The 12,247-nt window shown below is 32.9% G+C and overlaps 2 protein-coding genes across 2 annotated transcripts; both read left to right on the top strand.

Moving 5' to 3' along the window:
* The first annotated feature begins 1,879 nt into the window (after window positions 1–1,879).
* On the top strand, window positions 1,880–5,985 carry LOC143542353 (UDP-galactose/UDP-glucose transporter 5-like). Its single transcript, XM_077034958.1, has 11 exons — window positions 1,880–2,225; window positions 2,974–3,087; window positions 3,183–3,275; window positions 3,373–3,438; window positions 3,551–3,649; window positions 3,751–3,830; window positions 4,615–4,727; window positions 4,869–4,957; window positions 5,413–5,499; window positions 5,569–5,637; window positions 5,732–5,985. Exons 1-11 carry the CDS (start codon window positions 2,103–2,105, stop codon window positions 5,846–5,848), a joined length of 1,050 nt encoding a protein of 349 aa, XP_076891073.1. The 5' UTR covers window positions 1,880–2,102; the 3' UTR covers window positions 5,849–5,985.
* A 1,760-nt stretch (window positions 5,986–7,745) lies between these two features.
* LOC143542352 (DNA repair protein RAD51 homolog 4-like) lies at window positions 7,746–11,848 on the top strand. The gene is made up of 10 exons (XM_077034957.1): window positions 7,746–7,801; window positions 9,443–9,522; window positions 9,601–9,716; window positions 9,822–9,903; window positions 9,998–10,129; window positions 10,199–10,309; window positions 10,438–10,519; window positions 11,074–11,144; window positions 11,235–11,384; window positions 11,475–11,848. The coding sequence occupies exons 2-10, from the start codon at window positions 9,472–9,474 to the stop codon at window positions 11,508–11,510; spliced, it is 831 nt and encodes a 276-aa protein (XP_076891072.1). The 5' UTR covers window positions 7,746–7,801; window positions 9,443–9,471; the 3' UTR covers window positions 11,511–11,848.
* The last annotated feature ends 399 nt before the right edge of the window (window positions 11,849–12,247 follow it).

Genomic DNA, 12,247 nt, shown 5'->3' with positions numbered 1-12,247 from the left:
GTTTATTATCATAAGATCCGAATATATAGTTTATTGCAAAAATGATCATACTACCAAAAAAACAATGAAAAACTAATTAAAGAATCATAAACTAAAACTTAACATGTCCATATAAATAGTGTGTTATCTAAGATCCCTAATATTTAGTCTACTAAGACTTGATTATTAAACTTTTATCATCTTGATTATTCAAACCTTTGGGGGATATTGAAGGCAACTTACCTTTATTAACATGTAAAAATTAAATTACATATATATTGTGTATAACAACCGTTACAAAGAATCATTTTTGGCAAGAAAGTAGTATCTTTAAAAATTGGAAATAAGTTAATAACCCTCCAAAACTTCCCAAAAAAATAAAAAAACAATAATCGAACATTCGAACCAATTTACCTACGAGTACATAAGCTTTCGTTAGAGAAGATATCCATATATTGTACTTGCGTTCGAAGTGCAAGTTAACCAAAATGTTCTAAACGTAACGAAGATTCTAGGAAAAAAATCACACAAATTATCTGATAAACATGACCAAAACAGCAAAAAACTTAGCAAAGGGTAGATGGACAACATGACAACACAAGTATAAACCCAGCCCAACCCAACTCAACCAAGATTAACTAATATCTAATATGACCCAAATGTCAAATGGGCTTAAGAATGAAGACTTGTGTGGTTATTTACTTATTTATATAAACTTTTAGTTACATTTACTCGATTATTATCACAGTCATGCCATATTACATCACATATTTGTTGGTATGTTTTAGGTATTCAACACGTAAACTACCAATATATGGTCTGTTCGTTATGTTATAATAAATCTCAGCCCAATAAACATAAAGAATAATAACAAAATCCAATATAATTAAATACTTTGAATCCACATCAATTTCATGACATATTTCATTTTACTAAAATTCGTTTTACTAAAATAAGCTACATATTTCTGACTATGGATAATGGTATTAAGTTTCTTTCCACCAATTATATGACCGTTTAAATTACTATGTTTCGAGTTTCACGTAAGGAAAAAATGACATCTTTTGTTCTCGAGTTTCACTTATAGAAAAAAAGAGAGAGAAAGAAAAAGTTTTATGTACTCGAATTTACTTAAAAGAAGAAAAATAGAGGGGAACTGGAAGAGAATAAAGGCAAAAAAGGAAGGCTTGGTTTCCTTCCAAATTGGAAGAAATTCGAAAGTGCGCAAATGGCGCGGAAGGAGAAGAAGGGAAAGTAGGAGAAACTAAGGACTTTCCTTTATTTTATTTTTTTGCGTTAAATGAAATCGGGTACAACCGTTTAAACAACAAAGACTCCCCGTAAAATGAATATACGAGTGCTAATACCATCACAAACCTTCAATAAAACAAAAACAAAGCAAATATAAAACTTGTCAACACCATATGCAATTTTTTCTAAACGTGATTTTTTTGTGTGTTAGGTCACCGTACTCCCTAAATTTGGAGAGACCGTTGCCCCACTATACCCAGACTATGTTGTCTTAACCGAAATCACACATGCTTCAGAGTTTGGCCCGGGCGCTCTCCCGGGAAACCATACCACTTACTGCCACCTGACAGTCATTATACCACAAGAGCAAAACTATCCAACGTAACTAACAGTGAGACGAAAACCCGTGTAAGTTCAGGATTCGAACTAACCATAATTCATCATAAATAACAAGTGAGAATTAAACTTGAATCACCGCTTAAAAAATCCAGACATTTCTATCACTAGACCAGAAGCGCACCGGATATATTTTATGCTTTTAATCATTCTCCTAATAATAATAGTAATAAACGTAAGTCAGACGGTAAGGCGTGACTCCCATCATATTACAACACACCAACTAACAAAAAGTTGTTCACTTTCCCACAAACCATTTTTCAAATCGCCGGTGACCAAAAAGCAAAAAAATAAATTAAAAAAACAACTCACCGGAAACACCGCCGATCATATTATTATTATTATTATTATTACAATCACCGAAACCCTAAAAACAACACATTACATAACATCCGATGCCGGTTCCACGTCATCACTGATCGTAGGGTTTACCAAACACATAACAGCAGCAGCTTCTCCGGCGGCCGGTTGTGGTGATGGACGGCGGTGTGAGTGACGCGCCGTCGGGAGATGCGAAGAAGGAGAATAATAAGCTGGTGAAAGGTAGTATTGCCGTTGTTGGGATTATGTCCACTCTTGTTATCTACGGTGTGTTACAGGTATGCTATGTTATTGATATTAATATAGATGTGATGATTTAATTGAGCTTACGGAGGTTAATTTGAGCTGATTGGAACATAAATGTGAATGATTTTGTGGAGATTGGTTAGATTTTAGGATTATTAGGGTTTGGATGCAATTGATAGATGGTTTTGAAAATTTGAACACTTGAATGTAGAGAAGCTCGGGCTCGGTTTGTGAATAGTTTTACAAGCTTGAGCTCGAGCCCGGTGTGTTTTAGAGCTTTATTTTTAAAGATCGAGCTTGGCGCGGGATCTACTAGTTTATTATTTATTAATTGTTTTACTACTTTTTAATATACTTCTATTTATAATGTTGGTTATTATGAATACATATACATATATATATATATCTAAGATTTGACAGAAATTAGATAAACATTAGGCTCGTTTAGGCTCGCGAGCTGGCTTGAGGCTGACAAGTGAAGCTCGGGCTCAGGCTCATTTACTAAACAAGCTTTTTTTAAGCTCGAGCTTGTTTAAGCTTGGCTTGAATCACGTTTATAATGATTTGATCTCGAGCATATCACGAGCGGATCAGCTCATTTACGTTTCTACTTGGTTGTTTTGATGATTTGAATTTAGGTAATAGAATGTGTGTAAAGTTCTCTAATTTGTTTAATTGTGTGCTATTTAACTGCAAAGGGCTTATTTTTATTTATTTTTTGATGATTGCAAGATTGCTCTGGTTGATTGATTTATTATTTTTTTCAATTTGTATGTGCAGGAGAAGATTATGAGGGTTTCTTATGGGCCAAATCATGAATTCTTCAAACACTCACTGTTTCTTGTTTTCTGTAACCGTATAACCACCTCAGCAGTGTCTGGAGTATTTTTATTGGTATGTGGTGATTAATGTTTCACCTTTTTAGTTGGTGAAAATATTAGTAGTTAATTTATTATGTTTGATTATTTTATGTTCAATTTTTATTGCAGACAAGTAAAAAACCATTGGATCCTGTTGCTCCTATTTACAAATATGGTGTTGTATCAATATCTAACATACTAACTACAACATGTCAATACGAGGTTAATATGCTTTATATTTCCAATTTTAACTGTTATTGTTAAGAACATTTATTTGTTTTTTATACTTATAAAGAATTGCTTATTATTTTATTTTCAGGCTCTAAAATACGTTAGCTTTCCTGTTCAAACGCTAGCCAAGTGTGCCAAAATGATACCCGTAATGGTATGTTCTAAAAGTAGATTGTTTATAAATTTAACTAGTATATTTTATCATTTTTAGTCTTTTAGGTTAGTTTTCAAATAAGTTGACTTTTTAAGATATTTTTTTTATGCAGATATGGGGAACCTTGATTATGCAAAAGAAGTACAAAGGGCCAGATTATTTTTTGGCTTTACTAGTTACTCTCGGATGTTCGTTATTTATTCTATTTCCGGTAGATGTTCCACTTTATGTTTCCACAACTGGTGTAATTACACCTTTTCCATTTTGAAACTAAATGTTGAACTGTTTTTTTTTTCCTTATGAAATTTTTAGGGTGCAAGCGAGTTGAGTTCTTTCCGCAAAGAACGGGAAAGTACGGTTTGGGGCGTTTCTTTGATGATTGGTTATTTAGGGTATTTTTATGAACTTTCATATTGTATTTATGCAGATCTAGTATATAAATTAAAGCAAGTTTTTATGTTTGAAAAAAGAATTATGTTGTTTGGATGCATGTTTTCTAAGGTGGTATTGGGATGTAAACAAGCCAATCTCGAGCTTGGCTTGCTTAACTCACAAGAGTGAGAGCTTGTTGAGTTCTATTTCTAAAGCTCGAGCTCGGTTCGTGAGTAGTTTTTAAGCTTGAGCTTGGCTGGTTCATTATACTTTAATTTATAATCATTTTTATGTACTTTTCAATTATAATTCTAATATATACATAATTATTTTTATTTACATTTATATATTTGATTTACTTATTTTTATCATAATTTTATATGTAACAATAGTTATTATATAAATGTATATATTTGATATATTAAATAAAGGTTATATACATAATTGGCTCGTTTAGGCTTGCTATCCTATTTGAGCTTGATAAATGAAGCTATTGAAAAAGCTTAAAGTTAGGAGCTCAAGCTTGTTTAAGCTCGGCTTGTTTTTGAGCTTGTAGCGAGTAGATCTGAAGTAGATCACGAGGAGCTTGGCTCATTTACACTACTAATTATTGCTACCTTTTTCACTTGATTTTCCAATTATGTTTATTCTGAAATAAAACAATCAGAAAATCTGATTCATAGTCAGCTTTTTAAAACAGTCAACTTCTAATCGCTGTAATTACTAATTAGCATAAACAGACATCCTAACACCCCCCTAAGTTACATTAAGATTAATTCCAGTTTTCTTTTATTTTAATTTCAGGTTTGATGGATTTACAAGCACTTTTCAAGATAAATTATTTAAAGGATATGATATGGGAATCTACAATCAAGTTTTCTACACCACTCTCTGTTCTTGCATTCTTAGCTTGACTGGTAAGTATTATAAGAGTTCAACTTGAAACTAACTTCTCCACTTTAAAGTTGTAAATGTAAAAACTTATAAATTTATACATTGGATTGTGTTATTCAATCCAGTGATCCACTATTGTGTTTGATTCTTTTTGTTCTTGTTAGGTTTAATTTTGCAGGGCAATCTTCTCATGGCGATTGATTTTGTTTCGCGACACAAAGATTGTTTCTTTGACATTGCATTACTTTCAACTGTAAGTCTTTACTTTTTTGAATTCATAAATTTTGTTAAGTTAAATGTTCTATTGAGTTAAATATAAAATCACCTACATATTCCTGGTTATTTGATTATTATTCGTCAAGTTCTAATAAAAATTTGGTTATATATTTGGGAAAACTGAATTTTTGGTTTGGTTTCGCTTGTAATTAAACCCAAAACAACCGAATTTATGGATTTTCATCCTTTTAATATTGGATGCTAAGTAATTTATAAGATTTAATAAATAGTGTAACTCAAATATTTTAGCCCAAATATATTTTAATAAATTAATCAGTAGTTAATGAAAAGATTTAGGCCATATGCTTTTTGGGTCAATTTTTTCGGCCCAGAAATTTGGCCAAATGGTGAACCTAAAATTGAAACAAAATCCATACTGAAACTAAGCTGTGCTCAAAAACTCAAGCTTTAATCTTATCTGTTTATTTGCAGGTTGCAACAGCCAGTCAGTTCTTCATATCGTACACAATTCGCACATTCGGTGCTCTTACGTTTGCCACCATAATGACCACTAGACAAGTATATTGAACTTATTATTATTATTTTTAGTTTATTAATTATTTAAAAATTAAATATTGTATGGTGCAGCTTGTGAGCATTTTGTTGTCGTGTGTGTGGTTTGCTCACCCCCTTAGTGTGGAACAATGCATTGGAGCCGTAAGTACTATTATTTTTTTAATATATATATTTTAATTATAATATTTAAGTAATAAATAATAATGTATTTTTTACTTAACATATTTTGTTGTAGGTTATTGTGTTTGGGTCGCTATATGCAAGAGGTTTCTTAAAAAGCAAACCTGAGAAACCGTTACCTTCGTTACACAAGTCGGACGAAGAAAACGTTCCATTGAAAGCAATCGCATGATACAAAATGATTTTCTTTTACTTTTTTAGGATTTGATAAAATGATTTAGATACATTTATGGTTGATGAGTTATATAGAATTGGTGGAATTTTGCAAAGGTTACCAATGGAAGGTTGGATTAACTAATTCACATAATATTTATACGGTTTAAAAATATATATATTTGGGCGATTTAACTCATTATCTTTGACAAAATTTCACTTAACATTGAAACGAGATATACCATAAATAAATTTTTTTGTAGTTTTTTTTAATTATTCGTGTTATTATGACGTATTATGTTATGTGATTTCATCTGATGATATGGTTATGTCATGTTGTAGCGTCATGTTGTAGCGTCATGTTATTAAATAATTTTGTTTGAGCATCAGTCTTTTGATTGATTTCGTTCTGGTTTGAGGAAAACTAGTTATACAATACATTGAGTATTGTACTGCTGCTTCAATTCGGACCTGTTCTGGTTTGGTTTTTCTTTTGAAACCGGACATTATCTCGATTTGGTTTTAACTTCCGTGACTCAATCCAAACAACTTATAAAACCGATCCTGTTTGCGCACCTCTAATTAAGTTTTTTACGTACGGGTTGCTCAAAAAATGTGTGTTGGAGTTATGGGCCTGCTAGCATACCGCGCCCTAGAGGTGTACAACAAAACCGGTTTGAGTCGGTTCATGGCAAACCGGCCCGAATCTGTTAGATAAGAAAACCGATTTCACCTACACCGGTTCATGAGCCGACCCAAACCGCCGGTTTTAGTTCCTGTTCCCCTTTTGAACAACCAAATCGGTTTTAAAACCAAACCATTTTTTTTTTGTTAAATTGGTTCTAAACCGAACTGAACCGACATGGACCAGGCCGGCCTATCTTGCTTCTAAACCGGTTTACAAACCGAACTGGTTTGGGTCAAACCGGTTTCGATCAGGCTTTGACAAAAGCGGTTCGGTTTACCATTGTTTTGTACACCTCTACTCAGTAAAGCTCTTCATTGGGCTAACACTTTGGTTGCTAGACTAAACTATTGGTCCAATAAAAGTTGTACTTGGCGATGGAAAAAAAAAGCCAGACCCCCAAACGGCGAAACCATATACCCGAAACATATACGTAAATAGTTTTTAATTTTTATTTTCCCTTAACCATTGTCCATAAATGTTTTATTAGTAGGTTCATAGATAATCATTATACTTAGATTTGCTAATTATTATTGTGAGATAAATTGAATGAAAATTCAGTATAAAGTTTTAATGATTATGCTACCGTGATTGCTATTAACAACAAATGTGAAAGTTAAGATCATAAATCACTGGATAATCGTTAAAGTATAAGTACTAATTACGATTAATAAAATCCCATTATTTTTTCCAGTAATATTAATCTATCTTAGGTGAAACTGCCCCTCACGTGAAGGGTAGGCAGATGGGTTTAACAACCAAACTTAACGGAGTTAATAAATTCGGGTTTAATTGCAGGTGAAATGAAACCATAGGGATGAAAACCGCAATTTTGAAACTATTAGACTAAAACCACAAATTTGAATAAACACAAGGACGGAAACCATAGTTTAGTCTTTCTATTTCTAGTATAAAGAGATGTTATAACCCGTGTAAATGCTTTTACAAATAAAATAAACTAGAACAACAATAAACTTTTATATGTTTCGTTCATACTAGTCAGGGGGTGTTTGGCTAAGCTTTTTCTTTTTGCTTTTTTGCTTTTGGAGGGGTAAAATGTCCAAAATACCCCTTCAAAATCTCCAAATTAAAGCTTTTTTACTTTTTAGGGGGACATTTTGAACATTTTACCCCTCCAAAAACAAGGAAACAAAAAACTGAAGCAAAGATGCCCTTAATAAAAGTTTTTAAAACATCGATTAACCATTCAAACGAAGATGACATGGGCGTGCTCTACAATCGACGCCAATTTCATTCAATTCCTTGCATCACACGCCATTTTCTCCGGTAATATTAATCTATCTCTAAACCATTCATTCTTTTATATACTTTTACTTCATCTCTGCACATCACTTAACCCTAATTTGATAACCGTTCATTTTGCGTTTATTTACATGATCGCAATAATTAAATTCTCGATATAAACATCACTAGTTTATCAATTACCGTTGCTCGGTGTAGTATTCGGTTTAATCGGTATTAAATCGTTGATGAATTGAACCGACTGGTTATTTTTGGCTTGAGCTGAACTCGAGCTTGTAGAAGCTTGAGCTCGGCTTGTTTAGACTAGCCTGAGTTTGTTTCGAGCTCCATTACGAGCTCGAGTTTGGATTGTTTATTTATTTAAGAGTGTAAATGAGCTTAGCTGAACTCGAGCTTATTTTAGCTGGAGTTCGGCTTGTTTAAATTAGCTCGAGCTTGGTTAGTTTATTAATTTAAAAAGTGTAAACGAGCTGAGTTCGAGCTTGTATTAGCTTGAGCTCGGCTTGTTTAGACTAGCTTAAGTTCGTTTTGAACTTGATTACGAGCTCGAGTGTAAACGAGCTTGTATAAGCTTGAGCTCTGCTTGTTCAAACTAGCTCGAGTTCGTTTTGAACTTGATTATGAGCTCGAGTGTGAACGAGCTGACTGCAAGCTTGTATAAGCTTGAGTTCAGCTTGTTTAGACTAGCTCGAGTTCGTTTTGAACTTGATTACGAGCTCGAGTGTAAACAAGCCGAGTCCGAGCTTGTATAAGCTTGAGATCAGCTTGTTTAGACTCGCTCGAGTTATTTTTAAACTTGATTGCGAGCTTGAGTTCGGCTTGTTTATTTATTTAAGAGTGTAAAGAAGCCAAGCTGAACTCAAGCTTATTTTAACCGGAGTTCGGCTTGCTTAAATTAGCTCGAGCCTAACTTGCTTATTAGTTTAAAGTGTAAACGATCCAAGTCCGAGCTTGTATAAGCTTGAGCTCGGCTTGTTTAAACTAGCTGAAGTTTGTTTCGAGCTCCATTAAGAGCGTAGGGATCCATATGTAAACATAGTATCTATTTAGATACGTTCAGATGACCCCTTTTCACAATGAGAATGTATATAACCCTATTCCGGTCTGGTCTAGTAAGAAATGAACTTATAATCATAGAATCGACTTGATCATCAGATTATAGATTATAAGTTCATAACCCATACCTCGGCTTGTCTGTTACTTATTAGTTAATTTATATACATTTATAACTGTTTTTGCAATATTTATTATTCTAATATTCATACATGACATAATATGTATATTTAGTTTTATTTATTATTAACAAAAAAACATACCCGGTAAAATCCCACTCATAGCAAAAGCTACTAGTAGGGTCCAGGGTTAGTTATTTTTATCATAACATATAGATAATATTTATATCAATACATTCAATAATACTTACATAAATTATGAGCTCGATTAGGCTTGACGCTTGCAAGCCTACTCAACCTTGATAAGTGAAGCTTCGGTTTAGGCTTGTTTACCAAACCAGCTTTATCTAAGGCTCGAGTTCGTTTAAACTCCACTTGATTCAAGCTTTTATCGAGCAGATCTTGACACGAGCAGCTCGGCTCACTAACACCAGCCTTCGGATTCTTGTTTTTATATAGTAACTAGCAACTGCTTTTTTTTTTCTTCCCATAGTTGAAGATTTTTTAGTTCATGATGTGCATATGTTAGTAGTTTCAGCAGAACAACTCCCAAATTCAGATAAACTAAAACAGGTTAGTATTTAATCATTCACCTTACATTTTATTTAATATAATGGTTTTTATATTATATTTTGTTCAATGTTACAACAGGGTATCAACCAACTCTTATCAATAATAGAAACTTACCATCAACCATGGATCAACGGTCTAGTATTATTAGAAGACAGAGAACAAAACAAATATTATATATCAACAGGATGCAATAGGTATTTAACTATTAAGTTTTTATTAACTCATTTTTGTATATGTTATCATAAGAAATTTAGAACACGGTCAACACGAGTTATTGACTGCATACACTAAACCACCAGCTTTGATGTGTTACTCCAAGGTGGATTGCGTGAGGGATACGTAACCGAGTTAGTGGGCCCATCATCTTCTGGAAAAACACAAGTTAGAATCTAATCAATTAATTGCATATTTGCATTACATATATTTGATTTTATTTATTGTTGATTTTTATTCTGAGTTGTTAAATTGGCTCAAGATTTGCTTTCAAGTTGCATCAAATGTGGCTATGAAGTCGGGTGGTGTGGTTTTTCTTGACTCGGGTAACTCGTTTTTGCCTACACGCGTTAAGCAAATAATTACTCGCGTATCTGGTTCAGTTGAAAATCAGGTAAATTTTTGTTAAAAATACAACATGAAGTAATAAACTAGAAATAATAATAATAATATTGTGTTGTAGGTTAATGCAATTGTTCAACAAGCAATGAGGAACATAGAATGCCATGCTGTTTTTGACATTTATACCCTTATTGATGTTCTTCATCAGCTAAAGTCGAAGTTAGAATCTCAGGTTTGTTGACTGAAAAGATAATTCCTTCTTCCTCTCTTTATTTATTTATTTATTTTTCATTATCACCATTTTTTGTATATTTTATTTTTGTTGATGTCATTTTGTGACTAAAACTTATCCTAATGCAGGTTGGATACGAAGTACGGTTGATAATAATAGATTCTGTATCGTCACTTATTGCTCCTATTTTAGGGGGCAACAGTGCACAAGGTATATTTACATACATACATGCATGGGTGAATTTTGGGTCAAACTGAACATAAGAACCGTTGGGTTTTGGGTCTTTCCGATTTTCACAATGGGTTCGGTTCGGTTTTTTCATCAGGGCTTGAAATTTTTGAGCCGAAAAAAATGGCCCAAAATGCTAAATTTGGGCATGAAAATTTGGGTCTAAACATTTTCTGTTAGTTATTAATTTAATTGATTATTACACATTTTGGACCTAAGTTTTTTGGGCCACACCATTTATTAATTTCTTATACGCTACTTAGCATTCACAAATAAATAGTTTTGTTCATAAATTAAATGGCAAAAGTCGGTTTTTCGATTTATGGGTTCGGTTATTAATGTCAGTTCGATTTCCAGTGGGTTCAGGTTTTGGTGTATGCAAAACCAAAACCAAACTAAAAACTTGGTTTTTAAATAAACCTAAAACGAATCTTCTGTTTTGGGTCGGGTTATTTCAGGTGCGGGTGGGTTATTTTGGTTTCATGCAATCTGATGATGGCTGCTTAATTTGGTAAGGAAAAAATCATAAATTGTAGGACACGCATTGATGGTTTCTGTTGGATATTTGCTGAAGAAGTTAGCAGACAGACACAACATTGCTGTGGTGGTGAGCAACCTTATTTTTTATTCGATCTTATTAGTAGGTTTAACCTTGGTTTGTTGTAATAATAATATGACATTAATATGTGCTTTTAAGATTACAAATCATATGGTTAGTGGAGAAGGAGGTAGTCTTAAACCGGCTCTTGGTGAAAGCTGGAAAAACATTCCACATGTACGACTACAGTTTTCTCGTGACCATACAACCAACATTTATCGTGTCTATATCCTTAAACATCCATACATGGTACACTGGCCAAACATGACACCATTAGATGCTATTAGCATGTTTTTGTGAGTCAATACTTTCTGTAACTGTTAATATCTTTATATACAGGCGTACGGGGGAAGTGCAAATTTCGTGATTACCTGATAACTGATATGGCTCAACTGCTTCAGCATAGGGTAAACATATAACTTGTAGCTTGCAACTTGTTCGGTAATTAGCTTGCAAAAAGTTATCAGATATAGCTTTTAGTAGCTGCTCGTATAAATTTACATTCTACAGTATAAGTTATCTCGCTCATTTGCCTCGTATAAGTTTCCAAACACATCCTTGTTTCCTCTTCTTGTATGTTGGTGGGTGTGCATAAATTGTGTGTTCAAAAAAACTGGATTTTGTGTTCGGTTTCTGTTTTGTTGCAATTAAAACCGAAGAACCTGATCTGAATTTTTGTATTTTCATTTTTTATTTTGATTATCAAGTAATTTATAAGAATTTAATAAATCGTGTGTAACCCATATATTTTAACCAAAATGTATAATAATCGTTTAATCATTATTTAACAAATAGATTTAGGGCTAAAGTTTTAAGTTTAAATTCATTATAAGCCTATATGGTAAAACCGAAACCAAAAATGAATTGTTTTTAAAAACTCAAAAACTGAACTTTCGATTTTTGGTTTGGTTTGAATCCAGATTCGACTTAAACTGAAACATGCACACTCTTAATTGGTAATTAGTTTATCATTTGAGAACTGTATAAACATATATACAAAGTTATCAAAAGTTGAAAAAAAATGCCAACTCATTGAGCTTGCTCGAGTTGATTTTAGCCAAGCTGCCAGCTGTGACCGCACACGCTTTTACCAAAGTGAGCTTGAGAGATTT

This window comes from Bidens hawaiensis, unplaced genomic scaffold (genome assembly GCF_021521415.1).
Source record: "Bidens hawaiensis isolate Kalapana, Puna unplaced genomic scaffold, B.hawaiensis_p1.1 tig00012834_1, whole genome shotgun sequence".
Lineage (NCBI taxonomy): Eukaryota > Viridiplantae > Streptophyta > Magnoliopsida > Asterales > Asteraceae > Bidens > Bidens hawaiensis.
This window is presented reverse-complemented; position numbering and strand designations above follow the sequence as displayed.

Excerpts from the sequence above, each read along its gene's own strand:
- LOC143542353 (XM_077034958.1), top strand. The coding sequence starts at position 2,103 with ATGGACGGCGGTGTGAGTGACGCGCCGTCGGGAGATGCGAAGAAGGAG. Across the intron at positions 4,728-4,868 it reads TTGCATTCTTAGCTTGACTG|GTTTAATTTTGCAGGGCAAT; the intron begins GTAAGTATTATA and ends TGTTCTTGTTAG. Across the intron at positions 4,958-5,412 it reads ACATTGCATTACTTTCAACT|GTTGCAACAGCCAGTCAGTT; the intron begins GTAAGTCTTTAC and ends GTTTATTTGCAG.
- LOC143542352 (XM_077034957.1), top strand. The coding sequence starts at position 9,472 with ATGTTAGTAGTTTCAGCAGAACAACTCCCAAATTCAGATAAACTAAAA. Across the intron at positions 10,310-10,437 it reads AGTCGAAGTTAGAATCTCAG|GTTGGATACGAAGTACGGTT; the intron begins GTTTGTTGACTG and ends ATCCTAATGCAG. Across the intron at positions 11,145-11,234 it reads GACACAACATTGCTGTGGTG|ATTACAAATCATATGGTTAG; the intron begins GTGAGCAACCTT and ends TGTGCTTTTAAG.